At 41.0% G+C, this 15,026-nt stretch overlaps 1 protein-coding gene across 1 annotated transcript; it reads left to right on the forward strand.

The window, feature by feature from the left end:
- Window positions 1–7,196: 7,196 nt before the first annotated feature.
- Window positions 7,197–7,960, forward strand: LOC148011711 (uncharacterized). The gene is made up of 2 exons (XM_087670849.1): window positions 7,197–7,375; window positions 7,519–7,960. Exons 1-2 carry the CDS (start codon window positions 7,261–7,263, stop codon window positions 7,707–7,709), a joined length of 306 nt encoding a protein of 101 aa, XP_087526975.1. The 5' UTR covers window positions 7,197–7,260; the 3' UTR covers window positions 7,710–7,960.
- The last annotated feature ends 7,066 nt before the right edge of the window (window positions 7,961–15,026 follow it).

Here is a 15,026-nt window from a genome sequence, read left to right on the forward strand (position 1 = left end):
TCTGGATTACACTGTTTGCAAATCTAGGCACAAAGATTGATTTTTCATCTGCATTTCATCCAGAAACAAATGGACAAACAGAAGCCACAAATAGCACTATTTTTAAACCTCAGACATGGGATACTCATTTGCATTTATTACAGTTTGCATATAACAATACACCGCCCACATCTACAAAGAAAGCACCTTTTGAAGTTATTTATGGATATAGATTATCTACACCTGTTGCCTCTTTGTCTAATAGAATACAAAGTGCCAATGATATTGCTGTTATGCATAACACTATTTTTGATGAAGTAAAGGATATGATTGCTAAAGCCCAACAATCATATACCAAACAAGCCAACAAGAAAAGACAAGCCATGAATTTCAAAGTTGATGATTATGTTTGGCTTAGAATAGAAAAGCGTAGACTGCAAAGTGTAGATAGACATCCAGTTGTCAAATTAGCCCCTAGATTCTACGGACCATTTAGAATCATTCATAAGATTAATGACAATGCATTCAAGTTAGAATTGCCATCTCATTGGAAAATTCATAATACATTTCATATTAGTTTATTGAGACCATTTAGAGGACAATTACCTATCCACCCTGTCTATGAAAACCCACCTTTACTAGAAGAAGAGACTGAAACCCTTGAACCAGAAGCCATCATAGACACTGATTACATGACCACTAGAACTGGCCGAAGGTACTCTAGATATCTCGTGAAATTTAAGAACCATCCTGTAGAAGAAGCACAATGGATGCACGCTAGAGACCTAAATGCTTTCCCCACTCTGTTAGCTCCACATTGAGCTAATAGCAATTGAGGTCAATTGCTATCCCACCCCGGGGGTATGATGCCAGGAGGCATATTCCACGATGGATTCCGTGAGGTTTTACAGTGGATTCCGTAAACTTAGATGACCGGGGCTCATACGCAAAGAGGATTCTTTGTGCGAGAAGTTGATGGGGACGCCTGTCCTTTTCGGGCGTTTCATTAATTTAGTGTGTACATGGGTGATTCCATAGCGGGTGATTCCGCAAAATGCATATTAAATTAATAAACGTTTATGAGTTTAGAGTGTGCACTCGTAATAAATTAAGGTTAGGATTTATTTCTAACCAGTTGATTTATTTATGTAGCTAAAGACTGCTAGGTATTCACTTTTGTCGGTTTAATTGTGTTATTTTACTAACGATTGTGAATGCTTCAGTTGATGTGTAGAGATAGTAGTAGTGGCGGAGGAAAGCATTGGAGTCTAGCAGGTTTTCGACCTTTCGACTATATTTTGATAGGCGCCACGCCTATATTTTGTTATGTCTATAGAGACATCGATTATTTATTATTATTTTGTATGCGTTTATGCGCCTGGATATGTTATTTCTATTTGGACATTGAGATTGGGCGTGCCAGACTCTATGGGCATCGTCCATTAGCTTTATTTTCCTATTTTTGGTAGAAAGCAAACTCAAAAGCTAAAAGCTTGTCATATTTTTGTAATTGGGCTATTTTTGAGCATAAAGATTGGAAATATACATTAAATACATGCTTTGTGAAGCGCTCACACAAGGATTGAACCCAATTTGTCTCTTGTCTCATGTCGTGCTTGCTTTTACATTGGTTTTTGTGCTAAAAAGTAGAGTACTTTGTTCTTGGGGACCTTTGGGAATTCACTACGTGAGCTACCTGCGTCCGATCTGCGCACCAGTGGGTACGCCACATGTACAGGGGTCTCTTGGTTATGCCCAGGAGCACGATCATAGGTAGGAGAGGACACATCTTAGACATACCCGAGAGGGGTATGGATACCTTGTAGATGACAAGACTAGATCCGTGATTATGAATGATGAGGGGAGAAGAGTGATTGCTCATATGAGAGAGTTATGCCAATAAGTTTTTCAGCACAACTTCTTGGACCATTGGAAGAACATACCCGAGGGGAGCAATGACTACAATATAGTAGCATCATAGCATGAGGAGTTTTTAGTACCCATCGTGATAGATAGGTTTTCCATAGGCTTGATGATGGAGTACATGCGTGCATACATGTCACACAGATGATCGAATGCATGCAATGCACTTAAGAGTGGCATGTCAAAGCTCGAGTGGCTAGATGCAGATGTCTAGCATAGACTCAGAGATGAGGCTACAAATTCTCCATGATGTTAGACATAGCAGTGCGAGGCAGTGAGGGCACGATTGGAGGCAAGGGTGGTCCATCATCTTAGGAGTGATGGCCACATGACTTATTTGGAGGACTTTGCAAGTTTTTCTTTTGTTCTTCTTGCTTATGATTTTCTACTGAAAATCCTGTTTCTAATAACTGTATTTTATTTTCTTTGCAACACTCCATTACAAACTGTGATCCCACTAGCCTAGAGACTCGATATACACACAAACACAGTCTCACTACATTGATCGATAGATTGTATACATGTGGCGGTCCAGTAAGTCATTCATCTTTCTTATCCGTAGTTACTATTTTTATTAAAATGCATTATGTATGGACTGATGTGTAGTTTTTTTTTTGCAAAGTTTGTTCGATGGTCCTTTGAATCAGGACAAGCTTTTGGATGGCGAGGATCTATAGCTCACGCTTGGATTCGTGGAGCACACATCCTCTTCCTTTTTGGTCCTATGATTTATGTAGGCATTTTCTATGCACTATTCTATCTTGCCATGATTCCATAAGGTTTGATTTAGTAATCTTTTATTTATTTTATATATCAGTCTTGTGGGTTCAAGTATATTTTACCTTCATTTTGATGACCATTGTATACTTTACATGTAATCCATTTGTAGAATGTAAATGCTGCCCTACCATAAATTTTTTCTTTGTAATCATCACTTTTAGTGTCACAAGTTTATTGCACGCGTCGCTATTGTCATCACAATGTTTGTAACAAAATGTCGTTACTTGCGTTGTCAAATAACAACGCAAATAGCGACGGTTTTATGGAGATGCTAATACTTACGTGTTTAACGACGACAGATGCAAAATTTTTAATGAACATTTTTGTCACTTTAAACATTGATATGAGGCATGTACCTTGTAATGTAAGTTTGTGAGATGGAAAACACTTTTGCATTGAGAAAGCCAAGTGAAAGAGTTCTTTGGGACTTACAAGTCTAGAGAAAAGACAACCTTGAGTCAAGTCATCTTACTACTCTTTCACCCACTAAGTAGTTTCACTACAACAAAAAGGCTCCATAGACGTGCTTGTAGACGCAATATTTGAATTGTGAAAAAAAAAGTCAGGCGCGTTTATTAATGCGTCTATTTTTACGTCTACAAAATCGCATCTAAAAGCGCGCTTATAGGCAAAAGTAGACGCACATTTAGACGCGCCTATAGACGCAGATATAAACGCGCTACGTAAATATATAATCATATTTAAAAAAAAGTGGATATATTCATATTGTGCATCTATACATGCGTGTATTTACGCGTCTAACACCGCGTTTACTCTGAAAGTTTTTGACGAGAATAGACGCATATTTATCCTGCAATTTAGACGCGTTGATAGACGCGCAAAACAGAGGTATGAAAAAAAACCAGAGAGCATGTGGCCTTTGCAGGCCACATGCGCATGTGGCATGCTCTCTGATTTTTTTTCCCCCCATCAACATCAAATTGTATACTTAGGGAAAACAGAGAAAGATTATTTCGAAGATTGGATACTGAAAACAAAACAATGTATGTAGCACACAAAATTTCATATATATAGATGAAACGTTTTTACATTATGAGTTCTAGTGCTTGTGACGTCATGATCGCAAGCACTAGCTAAAAGTAATACATATCAAAAATGAAAATTACAAGCCAAGGGGAGGCATGCATGCATGGGGTTCCTCTATATCTCCTCAGAAGAGGCATCATCATCGCTACCACCACCGCTGCCTGTGCCGCTGCCGTTGCCGCCACCACTACTGCTAGTCCCCTCTTCGCTATCCTCAACTACATCAGGGTTCGCCTACACAAAGGATTAAAGTATATAAATATCATTACAAACAATAAATCATATTGATCTATACTTTTCATGTAAAAAATAAAACATACCTCTTCTGGTGGTGGAATCCTCATGGCGCAATTTTATTGCTCCTCCGTGATGAGTCCCTCCTTGTAGAAATGCTGCCAAGTGGACGCCCGGTTATGACCTCGATGGTAGCCAACCTCTCTAGGAGTAGGCATCCTACCAACGATATGGAACTACAAAACAATTTGAACATACAACTTATTAAAACACACTACATAATGAAGTGAAACAAATTACAATTTTTTTTTAAAAAAAATCAAATAATACTTACAAACTTAGCCTCCCATGACTCCCTGCTACCCGATCCATAATGCGACGATCCCATGGTTGCCATCTGGATACGTCGCGGCTCTGCATGCTGGCGACTTGTCATTTTCTCCGTTGCTCTCTTCTTGGCCTCTTTCCACTCCTTGCGGTAGCAATTGGGTGGTTGGTCATATCCAGGGCGCCCCTGCTCTTGTCTCCACAATGACTCCTTGGCACGCGTCATAAGGTGAGACCTCTTGTTATGAAGCGCGTCTCTCACCTTTGACCGTCCCCAATCATTTGAGAATCGTGAATTCTCGGGATTAGGGTACCTTTTATGTACTGCCCGCATTACCTCTTGCCACAAACCATTTTTTTGGTGCTTGAAGGGAATCATGCAATCTTTGTATGTGGCATGCACGACACTCCTCAAGTAGGCTATCACTTCCCTCCCTTCGAAGTCATGCAAGATACCACCAACATCAGTGATAGAGTAGTACAGTTGTGGAGGCTCACCTCTCTCATTTTCTGGTGAGGGTGATTGAGAGCCACCACCTAGGCAACCCCCATAAAGCCCTCGACCTCCTCGTCCTCCCGCACCACTCTCCCTCCTCCCTCGACGTGCATTACCCTCTACCTCACTCGATACATGTGCCTCTGCAGATGTACGTGCTTCGGCCGATCCATGTACCTCAGGTGATCCCTGTGTAGGCAAAGATGTGATAGGTGTCCCAGACATCACAGTGAAAACGTCATCTGCAGTGGGAGGGCGACCAAGATAATTGGTCATCTCCCCCATGAATTGCTCCTTGTTGAATGGGGTGCTGGAGGATCCATGATTCCACATCTACACAAAAAAAATCATATTACCCTGTGTAGATAAAACATATTACATACAGCGTCTATACCTGCGTCTCTGTGCGTGTCTATACCTGCGTCTCTATGAGCGTCTGTCAGCGCGTGTATCCTCGCGTGCACACTGTATAGCACACGTGCCTGCACACGCGCCCCCAAAGAAACGTTTTCTGCGTCTATATCTGCGTCTACACTGAGATGTAGACGCGCTATCAGACGCGCTTGGTCGGATGATTTTAGTAGACGACCGCCATTATTAATTTACAAAATGCAATACACAATGAAATCACAAATCCTAAATACACAGACAGAGCAGAGAGAGGAAGATAGAAAGAAAGAGAGAGAGAGAGAGAGAGAGACTCACCTTGGGTGTTTGGTGTGGCGGGTGGTAGCGCTTCTTCCTTCTCCTTCTTCCTCTTCTTGGTAAGTTACTCTCCCTTGATGCTTGCTTGCTTGCTTGCTGCTTCTTCTTGTTCTCCTCTCTCTTGTTCTCTCTTTCTTCCTCTCCTTGGCTTTCCTTTTTCCCTTCTTGTGTGTTTGAAATGAAAGAAGAGGTGAGTCATGAGGAGGTGAGGCATGAAGAGACTGCATGTCGGCTAAACTCAAGCTTCAGAACCGCAAAAAACGTAGGAAAGGAAAGGCATAGTTTGAAAAGAAATGATTTAAGTATGATTTGAATTTTGAAGTGTGCATCTACTTTTGTGTGTATAAGCGCGTCTATTTGTGCGGATATATAGACACAAAAATCGCGTCCAGTTACACGCACGTTTAGATGCGCCTATAGACATTGTGATAGATGCGCCCGACTTTGCGCATCTAACATGTGCGTCTATGCCTCGTTTCTGTTGTAGTGTTTGAAGAAGTTTCCATGGAACTAAGGCTAGCAAATAAAAAGCACATTGGCACCCATAAAGCTAAATGAAGAAATTCCCATATATCTAAGTCTACTAAATGCAATAAAATTTATTTTAATTGAATGTTTAAGGAAGAAAATTAATGTTGTTAAATTGGAAGAATAGTCCCTAGATTGCGTTACTAGATGTTTCAGGTCATTCATTAGGTAACTCCATTAATTGACTACTAAAGCAAAGAAAGAGTTCTAGGTATATTCCATCATAGACTAGTAGTAGTTAAAAAAAAGTTGTTGCTATTGGATTGTAGAAAAAGGACAAACTGTTTTAATTCAGGCTTTGATATGATATGCAAGATGTGAAGAGGGAGCAACCTGCCTCTAGGTTCTATATGTAGTATAGTTATGAGCATGCCAATCCTAACTTCATTTATGGTAGTTGGTGGTTCAATCTATGCGATCACCACAAGACCTATTGGATCAATCAATTTGAGTAGCATGTCATTCTATGAAAATGACTACGGCCAACTGATAAATGCATGCGTGAATGGAGTCTAGCCATAGTATAGAATTCGGGGCATCTTTGGAAAAATTGTGATGCAACAAATTTGGTATTGCATGGAACAATTTTGACATTGATCAGCAGCAAAAATTAAGAGCAAATGCAAACAAGATTAAACTTCGAGTTGTTTTGTTAGGTGGCGTGCTTAAAGCGACTTAATTATCTTTGGATTTGTAAAAGTAGGATCGATTTATATTGTCGATTATTTCGGCCTCCATGACTTGGCGTATTAAGACTAGGCCGACTTGACCTACGTCTCGCCTCTTTCGTAGGACTCCCAGATTTCTGCAATACTCTAAAACCTGCTCTGTCGCAACCCATAATATTTCTGATATTGGTCCCACTTCGTCAGTCGTTGATCCTTGGATTTTGCTCGGTTTGAATATGATCTAAAAACTGGTAGTTTCTCCTGCTGCAATCTCGGACAAACCACTGAAACGCGAGAATCAGAGATAAGCTTGCACGACCCTCAGCTGTTTTCCAATATTCCATCCTTGTTAATTGATCGTGACTTCCCCGTGGCTCAGGGGGCGTTACCGCTAAAATGAATAAAAGGCTTATACGTGTGCACTATGTCACTGGAATAATTATCGTAGCTGTTCCCTTGGTCTATATAAAGCCGCTTCGATCACTTGATCCATACATGCCTGTCTGCAGTAGGCTGCCTAGTGTCGCCGTTAGCTCTTGTGGCATAATCTGTATTTCTCAGTCGATCGTACCCATGGCGGCAGCTACCTTGGCGGTCCTTGCAAGAAACCGTTTCTGGATGACTGTGTGTGCTGCCGTGGTGCTAGTGCTAGCGCTGCCCGAAATCAAGATGCTGCCGCTCGTGGAAGGTGATAATTTATCATAAGGGAACGTAATAACTATCTTGGTTTTACTTAATACGCATCGTGTCAAGGCTGTTGGTTGAGATTGCACATGCAGTTTCAGTCGGGCAGCAATACTAATTACTATGATATTGTGGCCGAGAACGCAGGAGCTTGCACGGCTACTGGCACGGTGTGCAACCTGAATGCGCTGACGGGCATGTACGTGGCAACCACTGCCTGCATCGAGGGGTGCGTGAACAAGGCACCCCTCAACATCTTCCCCATTTGCTGCAGCACCGCCCCTGGCTCGGACACCGCGCCCTGCGCTTGCTGCCCCGCCCTCACCACCTCTTGCTAGCTAGCCTTCTAGCTGTGATCACTTGCCATCATTGATCTATGTGTACTCCATCTACATCGAATATGACCATCACCACCCTCCCCACCACGGCCGCCATCTCCTGCTAGCTAGCTAGCTCACCGTCGCCTCGCCGCTGCTTGTCATCATTCACTTCGTGTAATCCATCTACGTTGATGGCATCATCATCTCATCATCGTGAACTCGTCGAACGATAATAAAAAGCAATAATATTTATGATGGCAGTAGGATTCCCTCAATTGTCCTTTAGTCTTATCAGCTGATCTCTTTCTTTTTTCGAAGAATAGTGGAACCAATAGATAATGAGTGTATTAGGGAAACGAAAAGTAAGAAAATAAATCTCTCTCTCTCTCTCTCTCTCTCAAACAGCGCGGCAAAGCTTCAACTAAACGATGAGTCGATCTAAGTGCGAATGACCTAATGTGAATGATTGAGGTGCAAATGATCTCTTGTGTGCAAGTGGAAACATTCATCTCATTGGATCGAGGTGCGAATGATCCAATGTGAATGATTGAGGTGCAAATGATCTCTAGTGTGCAAGTAAAAATGTGTGGGATTGCTAAGGTTCTAGTCTTAGTGTGTGAGTGCTAGTGTGCGAGTATGAGTGAACTCAGAACGAGTGATCTCAAGATGAGTGAGCCTAGGATAATAAACTCAGGACGAGTGAATCGAAGACAAGTGATCTTAAGACGAGTGAACCTAGGACGAATAAGCTCAAGATGATGGATCCTAAGATGGTGTGGAGTGAGTATTGCATGTAAAATTTGTGTGTAATTGTGTATGTGAGTTGAAGATGGGGGTGTTTTTGGAGACTTAATGTGTGTGATTTGTGGAGTGTGTAAGTCAAAGTGATTTTATGTTAGGATTATGAATGGGTTTGAGTGTGGGATAAGTTAGGGGTTCTATGTTGAAGAGATAAATGTGTGGAGTGTGTGAATGAGTTGATTATGTGTGTATATGGTGTGTATAATATGTAGAGTTTATGGGTTGCATTTATGTGGTCATTTGTATGGGTTTCGTATGTGTGTATTTGTGTGAATGGATTTTATGTGTTTGTGCTAATATGTGGGGTATAGGTGTATAACATGTGAGTGGAACTTAATGTTATCTATTGTGAATACATTTTTGTGTGTATGTGTGAATGCATTTTTGTGTGTAACTTATCTTCTGTTTTTGTGTGTAACTTATCTTGTGTACTACCACTAGTAAGACATGCCACTAATTACCTTGCTATGACCCAACTATCCTAGGACTAACTAATCTAGGTAGATAATTTCACTAACCTGTATGTGCATTAACTAATCGATGTGTGGTTACATAAGTATGTGTGCAACTAACTTGTATATGTACTCAACTTATTGGAGATTGGCAACTGTCCTAGAACATAATTTACTAGTCGGGTAACTAACCTAGTGTAAGTAGAGCTTACCTATGTGATTAGTCTAACATGTGTGCATTAATACTAAGACAAGAGTACATGAGGATGAATTGAAGTATGTGTGCTTATGTGGTTATGGAGTGTGTGTGATGTGTAGGTGTATAAGTGCATGTTTAGTGTGTATGGGAAAACTGTGATTATATGTATGTTTGTGTAAGAAAATCAATCTCTCTCTCTTTTTCTCTCTCTCTCTCTCTCTCTAAAATAGCGTGGCAAGGCTTCAACTAAACGATGAGTCGATCTAGGTGCGAATGACCTAATGTGAATGATTGAGGTGCAAATGATCTCTTGTGTGCAAGTGTCGAAACATTCATCTCATTGAATCGAGGTGTGAATGACCTAATGTGAATGATTGAGGTGCAAATGATCTCTTGTGTGCAAGTGTCAAAACATTCATCTCATTGGATCGAGGTGTGAATGACCTAATGTGAATGATTGAGGTGCAAATGATCTCTAGTGTGCAAGTAAAAATGTTTGTGATTACTAAGGTTCTAGTCTCAGTGTGTGAGTGCTAGTGTGTGAGTATGAGTGAACTTAGAACGAGTGATCTCAAGATGAGTGAGCCTAGGATGAATAATAAACTTAGGATGAGTGAATCAGAGACAAGTGATCTTAAGACGAGTGAACCTAGAACGAGTAAGCTCAAGATGATGGATCCTAAGATGGTGTGGAGTGAGTATTGCATGTAAATTTGTGTGTAATTGTGTATGTGAGTTGAAGATGGGGGTGTTTTTGGAGACTTAATGTGTGTGGTTTGTGGAGTGTGTAAGTCAATGGGCTTTTATGTTAGGATTATGAATGGGTTTGAGTTTGGGATAAGTTCGGGGTTCTATGTGTGAAGAGATGAATGTGTGGTGTGCGTGAATGAGTTGATTATGTGTGTATATGGTGTGTATAATATGTAGAGTTTATGGGTTGTATTTATGTGGTCATTTGTGTGGGTTTCGTATGTGTGTGCGTATGAATGGATTTAATGTGTTTGTGCCAATATGTGGGGTGTAGGTGTGTAAAATGTGAGTTGAACTAAATGTTATCTGTTGTGAATACATTTTAGTGTGTATGTGTGAATGCACTTTTTTTTGTATCTTATCTTGTGTACTACCACTAGTAAGAAACTTCAATGAAACATGCCAGTAACCTAGCTATGACCCAACTATCCTAGGACTTACTAATCTAGGCAGATAGTTTCACTAACCTATAGGTGCATTAACTAATCTATGTGTGGTTACCTAAGTATGTGTGCAACTAACTTGTATATTACTCAACTTATGGGAGATTGGCAACTGTCCTAGTACATAATTTACTAATCGGGTAACTAACCTAGTGTAAGTTGAGCTTACCTATGTGATTAGTTTAACATGTGTGTATTAATACTAGGATAAGAGTACATGTGGATGAATTGAAGTATGTGTGCACATGTGGTTATGGAGTGTGTGTGATGTGTAGGTGTATGTGTGTATGGGGTGACCATGATTATGTGTGTGTATGTTGTAAAAATCACACGGCGTAGCTAACGGAATTTAAGAAAGAGATAGAGATAGAAAGTACACAACAGATAAGAGGAGAATTAGAAAATTTCTTTAGCTCCAAACAACTGATACGAAGATGGCTCTATCCACCCATGCGCTTCCATAGTGAAACTTAGATTGCGATCTAGACAGAAGATAGGTGAAGAGCTTAAGGCAACTCTGACTGGGTGAAAGATAGATAATCGATGGCTGTGAAGGGGTTTAGCTTTTATAGCCCGCGAAAGCGGTCAGGTTGGCGTGACCGACTTACCATATGAGCCTCCACTAGTCGGTCAGAGAATATTGCAGGGAATATTTCCTTTACCTTCAGGCCAGGGGCACTACCCCCAGACCCCAAAATAGAGGCCCCTTTTAACTCCCTTACCCTGCAACTCGATGCAATGTCCCTCGAGTTGCTACTGGCTTAACTACTTAGTCCAACCCAAAGATTAGACCCACAATGGTCACCTTTTTGCCATCCGGTCACATAGACCTCATATGATATACAAGTTAGGACTCAAAGAATTTCCAAGCTCACATTTGGCTTCTCCTCATAATGGGGCCTTACAACTTTGAGCACCATGGAATCATTGGTCACCCCTTATGAGGGTGGGGCATTGAGCATATCTAATACCCTCCCTCAATGTCCACCTATAGGTGAACTATCTCCTCGGCCCAATGCGGAGTCTCTGAAGATGAACTTGAAGCAGATCCTTCGTAAGTGCTTTGGTGAAGATATCTACTCCATTCTCCTCTTTTGAATAGTAGACTAGTTCCACTATCCCATCCTCCATCAAATCATGCACATAGTGATACTGGCTCTCTATATGTTTGGTTTGTGCATGAAATACTGGATTTTTGGCAATGGAAATGCATCTCTGATTGTCACATCTCAGTACACTTGGTTCTTAATCCTGCACTCCCATATGCCATAGGATTCTTCTCAACCATACTGTTTTACATGCAACAAAACAAGCTGCCTTGTACTCTGCTTCGGTAAAAGACAATGCAACTGTTGGCTGCTTCTTACTAACCCATGAGAAAATTCCTGAACCCAAAGAGAAATAATAACTAGAAACTGACTTCCTAGAATCACTGTCTCCTGCCCATTCTGAGTCACAATTCCCCACAAGAGAAGGTCCAGAACTGTATGTGATACCATAGTCAAGAGTTTTCTTCAAGTATCTAAGCACCCGCATCCTAGCCTTCCAATAACTCTCAGGAGGTTTGTTTGAGAACGTGCTCAAAACACCAATAGCAAAACTGATATCTGGTTTGGTGTTACATAAATAGATTAGACTGCCACTATCCTCCTATACCTCCCAATGTCTACTAGTACTGATGTATCCTCAACGGATAACTTTGCATTGACCTCCATAGGTGTAGCTATCTCCTTGCACTTAGTCATGCAAAATGCCTTCAAGATCTTCCATGCATACTTCTTCTGAGAGATGAAGATCTTTCCAGGCTCTTGCCAGACTTCAATTCCCAAAAAATAGTGCAACAAGCCCAAGTCTGTTATTTCAAACTTTGAACTCAAAGCCTTTCGAGTTTGGTTGATCATATCTTCATAGTCACCTGTAATAAGAAGGTCATCCACACATAGGACAATCACAACAGACTTTTCACCATCCCTGTAAACATACAAGCTAGCATCTAAGGCACATCTTTTGAAGTTTAAACTTAAAAAGAACTTATCTATCCGCTAGTACCATGCTCTAGGGGCTTGTTTCAGCCCACACAATGCCTTCTTCAACTTACACACTTTATTCTCAGAATGGAGGGCCTCAAACCCTGATGGCTGAGCCACCTACACCTACTCCTTGAGGTCACCATTTAAGAACGTTGACTTAACATCCATTTGGTAAACTAGCCACTGCTTGTGGGCGGCCACTACAAGTACTATGGAAATAGTGGTCATTCTGGAAGTTGGGGCAAATGACTCTTGAAAATCAATTCCTTCAACCTATGAAAATCCTTGTGCAACTAGTCTAGCTTTGTACTTTTCTAAGGTACCATTAGCCTTGTACTTTGTCTTCCAAAGCCACTTGTTGGTGCCAATACCCTTTCGCTTTGTTGGCTGATCCACTAGCTCCCAAGTGTTATTCTTCATTATGTAGTCATACTCGGCTTGCATAGCTGCCGTCCATGTTAGATCTGCAAGTGCTTCTTCTAAGTCAGTTGGGTCCTTTACTTCTCTCATAATCTCAGCCATCAAGGCTATATTGACTATGTGAGTAGAAGCCCTCCTTTGCTCCTCTATTCTCTGAGACCTCCTTGGATTGTCTGCCTTCTTCTCAACAGATGTGGTCATAGGATTATTGTGGTCATAAAGCTGCTTCACCCAACGTGGAAATGGCTTTTTCGATGGGGTGATGTCAGGTTGGTGAACTTTTTCCTCATCATCTGAAGATGATGTTTTCTCCTCCTTAAGGATAGGGATAGCTCTCGGGACAAGTTCATAGTGGACTACTTCTTCGCTTGATGATAAAGTGGAAGAACTTTTTTTCTCCTCCTCCACTGTATGTAGCTGCTCCTTGAACACCACATCACGGCTCGTGATGATCTTCTTTGCCTCTTGGTCATATAATTTGTAAGCCTTCTGCTCATCACTATAACCCAAGAAGATACATTTTCTGCTTTTTGGTTGTAACTTGTTTCTCTTCTCATCTGGAATATGTACATAACATTCACATCCAAAAATTTTGAAGTGTGAGACATAACATTCACATCCAAAAATTCTGAAGTGTGAGACAAATGGTTTCTTACTAGTGTAAGCCTCATGAGGTGTTTTTCGGTTTCTTACTAGTGTAAGCCTCATGAGGTGTTTTTCCCTTGAGAGCCTTTGGGTAGCTCCGATTTAAAATGTAGACTGTAGTATTAACAGCTTCAGCCCAAAAATGGTTAGGCAATCCCTTGCCCTTTAGCATGCATCTTGCCATCTCCACAATGATGTGATTTGTGCGTTCCACAACACCATTCTGTTGAGGTGTGTGAGGTGTCGTCAACTGACGCTTGACCTCTTTGCTCTTGCAAAATTCTTCAAACTCCTTTGAGTTGAACTCACTACCACTATCTATTCTTAATTTCTTCACACTTTTCCCTGTTTCATTCTCAGCAAGTGTTAGCCATTCTTTAAACTTACTTAAAGCTTGAGCCTTATCTCCAAGGAAGTACACCCACATCTTCCTACTATAGTCGTAAAAAATCAACATAAAATAAGAAGATCCCCCCAAGGTCTAGGTAGCCATCTTTCCGCACAAGTCATCATACACCAACTCTAGAGAAGCATGTGCTCTATTCTTGCTTTCTTATGGAAATGCCTTTCTTTGTTGCTTGCCCGTCATACAAGCTTCAAATGGTTCCCTCAATTCAGTCATTGCAGGTAGGTGAGCAACCATACCTTGCTTGTGCATCTCCTTCAACACTGCAAATCCAATGTTTCCAAACCTTTCATGCCAAAGCTTACTTGTGCCCACTCCAACGGTGGTTGTAAGAGCACTCAGCTCATATAGGTTGTTTCTTCTTTCTCCTTTACCGACAACTTTGCCATCACTGTCTAGAATTTTTGCACCTGTCTTCTTGAACCTCACTTCATGACCAAGATCAGTTATGGCAACAATTGATAATAGATTTCTCCTAATTTCGAGAACATACAACACATTTGAAAGCTTTTTGACATCACCATTTGCAGCAACAAATGAAATAGTATCTCTGCCTATAGCAAGGCATTTTTCATCATTTCCAACTGTCACAATGATGGATTCTTGTAGAGGCTGCATAGAACTATATAGACCTTTCTTGTTGGTCATGTGACGGGAGGCCCCACTATCCAACACCTATGAGTCAGTGGTAGATTCTTCTTACACCGAGGAGCACACCTCCTCAATGGTCTCCATGAATAACTCCAACTCTGCTTCAGCTGTATTGGCTGTCTCTTTTCCTTTAATTTTAAGGTCGGTACCATTCTTTTCATCTGCCTTCTTGACACGACAATATGCGATTGCATGTCCTTTTTTCTTGCAGTAGAAGCACTCTCCTTGAAAATTCTTCTTACCGCCCTTTTTCTTTTTTTTCCCATTATTTTTTGTGGAGGAACCTCCTTTGCCTTTTACATTGGCTGAGGATGCAGCATCTCCATTGTTGCTTCATTCTCGCACTTCCAACCTCAACTCCTCCTCCAGCAAAAATACACAAAACTCCTCAAAACTCAAAGCTTGAGGTCTCACCTGAGTATTAAGGGTAGTTACTAGTCCATGAAACTTTTGTGGAAAAATCCAAAGACACCTCCAAGCTAGCTCCTCGCTAGTCTTTTGTATCCCAGCACCAGCCATCTGGTTGCATAGATTCTTA

This window comes from Lygodium microphyllum, chromosome 28 (genome assembly GCF_053477565.2).
Source record: "Lygodium microphyllum isolate KBCC chromosome 28, Lygodium_microphyllum_v1.1.10, whole genome shotgun sequence".
NCBI lineage: Eukaryota > Viridiplantae > Streptophyta > Polypodiopsida > Schizaeales > Lygodiaceae > Lygodium > Lygodium microphyllum.